The sequence below is a fragment of the Scyliorhinus canicula genome, chromosome 10 (genome assembly GCF_902713615.1).
Source record: "Scyliorhinus canicula chromosome 10, sScyCan1.1, whole genome shotgun sequence".
NCBI lineage: Eukaryota > Metazoa > Chordata > Chondrichthyes > Carcharhiniformes > Scyliorhinidae > Scyliorhinus > Scyliorhinus canicula.
Genome location: NC_052155.1, coordinates 159,076,213 through 159,084,499, shown reverse-complemented (window position 1 = coordinate 159,084,499; position 8,287 = coordinate 159,076,213). Strand labels below are relative to the sequence as shown.

At 45.9% G+C, this 8,287-nt stretch overlaps 1 protein-coding gene across 46 annotated transcripts in view; it reads left to right on the top strand.

Annotated features, from left to right (window-relative positions):
- rims2a (regulating synaptic membrane exocytosis 2a) overlaps positions 1 to 8,287 on the top strand; it is a 1,202,647-nt gene that overhangs the window by 962,972 nt on the left and 231,388 nt on the right. For all 46 annotated transcript variants that reach the window (XM_038810037.1, XM_038809989.1, XM_038810036.1 and 43 more), the window contains one exon: positions 6,182 to 6,354. In XM_038810037.1, coding sequence (XP_038665965.1) covers positions 6,182 to 6,354 — 173 coding nt within the window. The remainder of the gene's footprint in view (positions 1 to 6,181; positions 6,355 to 8,287) is intronic.

Genomic DNA, 8,287 nt, shown 5'->3' with positions numbered 1-8,287 from the left:
TACTTCCTATAAAGACACCATCCTATTCTTCCAGTATCGGCAGCCCTCCCACATCTGCTTGGATGATGCTACCTTCCACAATTTCCAACGAGTCTTTCTTTTTTCTCAGCCAAGGGTCCCCCCCCCCCCCCCCCACTCCCCCCCTCCCCTGTGGTGACAGGGCGATCAACAATGTTTATTCCAATTCCCACACTTCTGCCTTCACCCCTTCTGACAATAGGGTTTCCCTTGTTCTCACTTTCCATTAGCCTCCGCTTTCTAAGGATAACCCTCCTCCATTTCTGCCAACTCCAGCATGATGCCACCACCAAACAGATCTTCTCCTCACCTCCCCTATCAACATGCCGTAGGGAGCACTCCCTCCATGGCACCCTGGTCCACTCTTCTATCACCCCCAATAACCCATCATCCTCGCACGGCACCTTCTCATGCAATAGATGATTGTAACACCTGCCCCTTTCCCCTCTCTGTCCAAGGACCCAAACATTCCTTTCATGTGAAGCAGCAATTTATTCATACTTCTTTCAGTTTAGCCAATTGAATGTCCACCGCATTAGCTGCCCTCAATGTGTTTTCCTGTACATTGGGTAGACCAAATGCAGGCTGGATAACCACCTTGCAGAACACCTCCATTCGATCTGCACGTATGATCCCAACATTCCTGTTGCTTGCCAATTCAATTCACCACTTTGCTTTCACGCTCACAATACTGTCCTCAGCCTGCTGCAATGTTTCAGTGAAGGCCAACACAAGCTTGATGAACAGCATCTCATCTTCCGATAAGGCACTTAACAGCATTCTGGACTCAGTATTGAATTCAACAGCTTCAGACCATGAACACTGTCCTCCATTTTATGTTTTCTTTCCCTAGCGCCAGTCTGCATCGTGTTCTCATGTTTTGATTTTAGTCAGCATAAACCTTTATTCTGCCATTAAGATCTACCCCTTCCTAATTTTTAGTTCATTTACGACTACCACTACCACTCACTTGGCCTATAACACCTTTGCCATTTAATCTCCCAGCACTCAAACCTATCCCTGACCTCCCCTTTGCTCTACCTGACACTCCCTTCCTTTGCAACACCATAAAACCCATCAAGGTTCTACCTCTTCTAAGTTCAGAATTAGAATTAGATTGTTTCTCTCTCCACAGTTGCTGACAGACCTGCATTTTTCCAGCAGTTCCTGGGTGCGATTCACGATGTTTCACGATGGCGCAAAACGGGCATGGGGACTACCGATTCTGGCCCCCACAGGGAGCCAGCAGGGTGCTGGAGTGGTTCACGCTGCTCCAGCCTCGCTTCTCGGCGCTAAATGGGCGCCGTGCCAAGCCGCGCATGCGCAGTTAAGCCGTGACAACCCACACATGCGCAGGGTACTTCTTCAGCACGCCGGCCCCTACACAACATGGCATGGGGGTTCAGGGGCCGGCCGCGCAACAAAGTAAGCCCGTGGGTGGAGAGGCCGGCCCGCCAATCAGTGTTAGACTTTTGACATGTGTGTAAGTAGTATTAACAAAGTACTGGAGAATGTAGGAAAAGAAATGTCTTGAGACAGAAAAACAAAAATAACTTAAGCACAAACCATGGGAGAGCATGAAAAGATCAGCCACATTCTTCTTGAAGCTTGTTGTTTAATGTTGTAATTCAAGTAGTATGGGGCTGAATACTCCACTTCCTGTCACTGGCAGTGAGAATTGTGATCGGGTAGAGAATAGCGCACAAGTAAAAAACACCAATCCGCATTGAGAATCTGCTTAGCCCCGGGATTGTCATGGAAAAGATTGATTGCTAACAAAGTCCATCAAAATGACATCACGGGCTATGCCACAGAACATACTGAAGTGAGGGTCTGTCGGATCAGTCCAAATAGCAGCTTGCAGTTGGGGGAATTCAGCTCAAAACCAAATGTCTGTCATGTTGCATGACAGGAATTTAAGAAAAAAAGAACCACAGAACAGACAAGGATTTAACAAGATCCTTACAATGGCCATGCACAATCAGTGCCTCATCAGGTGTTGGCACTCCTCAGTGAATTCCTCATAAGTGCAGCCCCACTGCAGAGGAAGCAGGGAATTAGCGAAGCTCGCCCCGACCAGAGGACACCTGCACCATGGCCTTTGGAACCCTCCCTGGCACACTGCCCCTCTCAGGGCAAAGGCCTCATGAGTGAGCCCCACCCTTCATGATCATGAGCTGTCTCCTCCTGGTGAGGCTGGCAACACTGACTGCCTTTGCCACCTCCTCCAGGGTGCTGTTCAGGAGGGCAGGCTTGAGTCTGCGGCCCACCCTAGAGAAGAGGGTATCCCCAGCAGTGGGTCTTCTTCAGACTCCCGAAATTGGGAGGCAGGTCTTCTCTGAGCCTTTGTCATGGCTGCAATGAGTGTGTGGTGGGTGGAGCACTTGAAAGCAGCTCCAGCTTGTCAGGCTCTTTAGCATCAATTCCAGCCCCAGCAGTACACCGCACACTGAGCCGGGAAGTGCTTCCAATTCTCGCTGGCCGAGTGTTGGCCCATTTGCATGTCCTGAATCACAGAACGAATAGCGCCCCAACGGAAATGCGAATCGCACGCTGTTTAGTTCCGGTGGGAACACTTGGCCTTCCAAACAGAGAATTCAGTCCATGGTTTCCAAGTCACCAGTGATTTGAACAGAGTCGCAGCTCAGAAATGGTCCTGGCTTACAGTTATTTTCTAAATCTGGATGAGGTGGAAAACTGAGGCTGAAAGACAACTTGTTTCTGACCCCCATTTTCATACGAATTCTGCCGAAGCAAGCTCAGGTTGTGCACCACCAGAAGCAAATGGAAGATCAGTTTCAGTTACCCCCAATTCCTTATCTTGATTCCTTCCTCCTTACCTGGTGACCAGGGACTGGCACCTTGTCTGTCTCTAACTCTTGCTCGGCTTCTTCAGCTAAAAAGCAAAATAAACTTTATTAGTTAACTTTGCTGCTTGACACTTTTTCATAGTAGTTTTTCTTAATTACACATTTTTTAAATGAGCAATTTATTGTTTTGACTGAATTTTCTTTTTTGTCAGTAAGTTGTTTGGGGACGATCTCTCAAATGGAACCCAAGTGTTCGCGCCGTCGTGAACGCTGTCGCGTTTCACGACGTCCCAAAACGGGCACGGGGACGACCAATTCTGTCCCCCACAGGGGGCCAGAACGACACTGCAGCGGTTCACGCCGCACCAGCCTCCCTTCCCGGCGCCGAATGGGCGCCGTGCCAACCCGCGCATGCACGGGGGACTTCTTCAGCGCGCCGGCCCCGACTCAACATGGCGTCGGTGTTCAGGGGCCGGCCGCGTAGGAAAGTAGACCCGGGTGGGAGGAGAGGCCGGCCCACCTATCGGTGGGCCCCGATTGCGGGCCAGACCCCACCGTAGCCCCCCTCCCACCACAGGCCGCCTCCCGACCCTTCGCGCAGAGTTCCTGCCGGCAGCAACCAGGGGTGAATGGCGCCGGCGAGACTCTGTTGTATCCGCGCGGCCGCTCGGCCCATCCGGGCCGGAGAATCGGTGGCCCCGCCGATTCCAACGGCCAGCGGCGCGTCAAATGCGCTGGCACAAATGGCGCTGATTCTCCGCACCTTGGAGAATGGCGCACTGGCGTCTGGGCGTCATGCACCGATTCTCCGGCCCGGCGTGGGGCTCAGAGAATTGCCCCCTTTGTGTTTTCTTACTTTAATATTTTTTTAAAAATCATGTTTAATGTTGTGCCAAACCAGGTCTAAGGCAGCTGCTGCTGGGTTTTTTGTTGAAGGGGAATGAGAGGGTTTTGGAGGGTTGACAAAAGGGGTTACTTTGTTTCAGGTAGAAACAGGAAGTGTTGGAAATACTCAGCACACCTAATGGCACCCGTACAAAGAGAAACAGATCAGTGACCCTTTGTCAGATCGTGAACCTGAAGCATTGATTCTGTTTCTTTCTCCACAGATGCTGCTTGGTCTGCTGAGTATGTGCAATAATTTCAGATTCCCAGCATCTGCAGTACTTTGCCATTATAGACTCCATGCTGGGCATTTGTAGCTGTAACCAGTTTCAAATTAAAATGAGAAAATATATATCACTCAGTTCAAAGTGTAGTTTTGCCGTTCAGAAAGCCCACTTGTGTGAATAGAAATAGCACATTATTGAAGTTGAATTGTTTGGTTTTAATTTACTGGAATGTTTTTGCCATTTTTAAAGTTGGTAGTGAAACCAGAAGGCATGCACCAATTGCGGCACTTCACTGTTAGTTCACGAGATTCTTATTTTTCCATGGGATTGTTGTTTGCAGTGCTTGTGAGGTTCAAGTCATTTGGATGTTGCTGTCTGGATATTGCATAGGGCCAGGGCCAACGGAGTTGGTGCATAATATAAATGACCAAATTATATGTAATTGTCTGACAAAACCGTGGTTGTAAAGTATTATACTGAAAGCTGCGCTTCTGATGGACTTTATAAAAGAGGCATGGAAAAATAAAAAATAGAAAATAAATAAAAGAGGCATGGAGTACAAAAGCCTAGATGTCTTTCAGAACCCAAAGAAAATCCCACTGTGACTTTTGTTCCCAATTTTGGGCACCAGAAGGATGTGAACATTTTGCAGAGGGTTCAGAAGAGATTGAATAGAATGGCTCCACGAATGAGGGATTACAGAGAATCTTAGGTTGTTCTCCTAAGAACCAAGAAGCCTGAGGGGATTTGCTAGAAGCACATACAAATATGAAGGGTTTATCATAGAATTTACAGCGCAGAAGGAGGCCATTCAGCCCATCGAGTCTGCAGCCGGCTCTTGGAAAGAGCACCCTACCCAAGGTTAACACCTCCACCCTATCCCCATAACCCAGCAACCCCACCCAACACTAATGCCAATTTTGGACACTAAGGGCAATTTATCATGGCCAATCCACCTAACCTGCACATCTTTGGACTGTGGGAGGAAACCGGAGCACCCGGAGGAAACCCACGCACACACGGGGAGGATGTTTAGATAGAATACATATAAACTTTTTCCAATGGCTGAAGTATCAGTAATTCGAAGATCCAGATTTACTTTCATTGAAGTTGATTGGCAAAAGAAGTAGAAGCGACGACATGAGACACAGAAGAGGGGTTAAGCTTTGGAATGTGCTCACTCGCTGATGTTGTGGTGGACACGGATTCCATTGCTGTTCAAAAAGAAATTGGATAAGTAATTGGAAATAGAAAATTGTGAAAGAGTGTGGTGCAGGGGTGTCATAGGACTGACTGGATTATTCTTTGAAAGAACTGCCACAAACTCAACGAACTGAAATGGCCTCCTTCCGTGCTACTACAAGATCCAAAATGCATTGCAAAGACATTCAAGGAAGCTGTCAAGGGTTAAAGGGGAGGATACGGCACCCAGAAACAGGGGAAGCATCGGTGCCCATTATTTATTTCCCTCGCCCTGGCATCACGGACACAAAATTCAATCTGCACTTAATAGCACAGGAACAGAATATCCTGAGAAGGCAACACGTTTTTTTAAATATGCAGGCTGGGCTCCCAATAATGTGGCTGGTGCCTGCAATACTAACCTGAGCCATGAAATGGGAAACCATTTTGACCTCCTCTCTAGACCAAATCAAATAGGAATAGGAGTTAGTGCTGGTAGAGGCCCAGAAAGTTATAGTTATTTTCTTTTTCTTTTTGCTCTATTTGGAAAGAGCTTGACTGCTTCTCTGACATCATACGGGTGACAAGGGTCTGCTCTAGTCTGAATCTGTCCATCACTCCTTGGTCACCCCTTTCTTAATACTAGAGATTATTCGATTGGGATCATAGCAGTGGGTTCCCCCTAGCCATCAGGTAGCTCGTCTCATCAGGTTTGGGTAGATGACTGATGCTTTGCATGTAGAAGAGATTTTGGTTCAAAATTTCCTGGGCAGACTACTGCAGAGAGGTGCTTCCTGCTCACCTTGTCCTCGGGAGACATCAATCCAGCCCTCTATTAAACATACTGAGAGCAGTACCACATAGCGTAAAAAACACAGCGCTGTGAACATCTCATATACAGCAATCAGCAAATCAAGCAGACGTTTTGATTTATAAAATTAGGATCCCGTTCCCCTTTAAAGCGCCTTTACATTGAGTATTTGTTCAGATTTGTTTTAATATGCTGCACTTTTATCTTTGAGTACCATCCTTAATGGTTTGCTTTTCCTTGTCTTACAGCATCGGCTCGGACGGGACTCTCATCGGGGGTCAGACAATATCTCCAACAAGTCATCAGACAGCGATGTGAGTGACGTGTCTGCTGTATCAAGGACGAGCAGTGCTTCGAGAATGAGCAGTACAAGCTACATGTCTGTGCAATCTGAGCATCCTCGGACAACCAGAAAGATCAGGTGAGACCCAGTGGCAGTGGCACATTACACAGAATGCAGTTCTGTCAATCTGTTTCAAATTTAAATAGTTTGATTGATGAGATGGGACATTCTTTTTTCATTTGAGATGTCTTTTGTGTTCAGTTTGCTGTTTAATATTATGCAGCATTGACATTTCAAACTTGTAAAGTTCCCCACATCATTGCTTGGTGTTAAGGTTAGGGCGTAGGATGAAGCTGCTCACTGTACATTGTCCTTATTCGTACTGCTGCGACCAGATGGCACACGATAGAAGAAGCCTAAGCTGCTTCAGTTGACATGAACCCTCCAAACTGCAAAGAAGTTAGCATACACCTTCATGTACCTGATTCACCAGAGTCCAACAGTTGAAGTGCAAATTTGGAAATGCACAGCAGATTCAATCAACATCTGAAAAGAGAAAAGGTCAGGTTAATATTTAAGGTATATGTTTGTGGTGCCAATTGAGCCACTTCCCGTAAGAAATGAATCAATTAATTTTCTCTTTATCAGACACTGAGAGCTCTGCTTTATACATCCAGTATTTTCTGTTTCTTCCCTGTAAATGACAATCATCAAGCAATTTCTAAATCAAACTAACCTTACCAACAAGTGTTCATTACGAAAAGATACAAAGGAAGTAGTGAAGGAGAACATTTTTTGCATTAAGTGCTTGAAGTATCATCACAGATTTTGAGCAGACATAAAACATCTCAATTAGTTCCAAAGGCTAGGACAGCACGGTGGCGCAGTGGGTTAGCACCGCAACCTCACGGCGCCGTGGTCCCAGGTTCGATCCCGGCTCTGGGTCACTGTCCGTGTGGAGTTTACACATTCTCCCGGTGTTAGCGTGGGTTTTGCCCCCACAACCCTAAAAATGTGCAGCGTAGGTGGATTAGCCATGCTAAATTGCCCCTTAATTGGAAAAAAAAAATTGAATTGGGTACTCTAAATTTAAAAAAAAAAAAATTAGTTCCAAAAGCTGTCTGCTGTCGAAAGTAAAATGTTGACTGATTTGCCCATGGCCTTAATATAAGACTTCCTCATTTCCCACCAACCCTATGGTTACTTACTAAGTTGCCCAAATGACATCATATTATTAGGAGGCAGTTTTTGCTGACGCTTCTGCTTCATCTGACCAATGAATCTGTGCTGCACGCCTTCCCTGAGAAATACTTGTCAAACCATATGGGAAAGCTAGACTGGGAAGAGCTGCTCAGAAGCTGTGGAGAGTAATTATTCTTCAGAATAATTACTGTGGACACAGGAAAGTGCATATGTGGTATTACTGTAGACACAGCAGATAAACCAACAGCATAAGAAGGCATTCATTTGAGTAAACTGATAGTTCTTCAGCTCAACCATAATGTCTCCCCAAATTTGGTACACTCTCTCTATTTTAGAATTCACAATTACAATAAATATTGAATAGGTTGTAGTAAAGTAAGTTCAAAACAACTCATAAACACCTCCGATTCCTCAGTGTCAGTGAGCACTTTGCAGTAGATGCGCAACCTCTTTCCTAAACAACTGCGAGATCAGTGGGATGATTTGAAGGTGCATCTGTCCTTCCACCGTCACTTGCTGGTCAGGTGGTTGCTCCCTGAATGGAGCAAGGTTCAGTTGCTATATTATTTATAATAATTCTTTTGGGAAAAAAAATCTTTGTTCACTATTAACTTTTTCTGGCTTGCTTTATAATATTATTGAACAGCTCTACACAAAACACACGCAAGTAAAAAATATTTAAGGATCAAAGCAAAACTAGAAATTGAAGGTCGATGGAGTATATTTTCATCTTGACCATGCAAGTTGCCACCTGGCAGTGCGTGCTTCCTGCTGAAGGAATGCAAATCAGGTGCTGTCTACAATGAGAGTGAGATCAATTGATTCAAAACTTTGCCTTCAGATGGATCGAATGAAAATTGCTCAAATC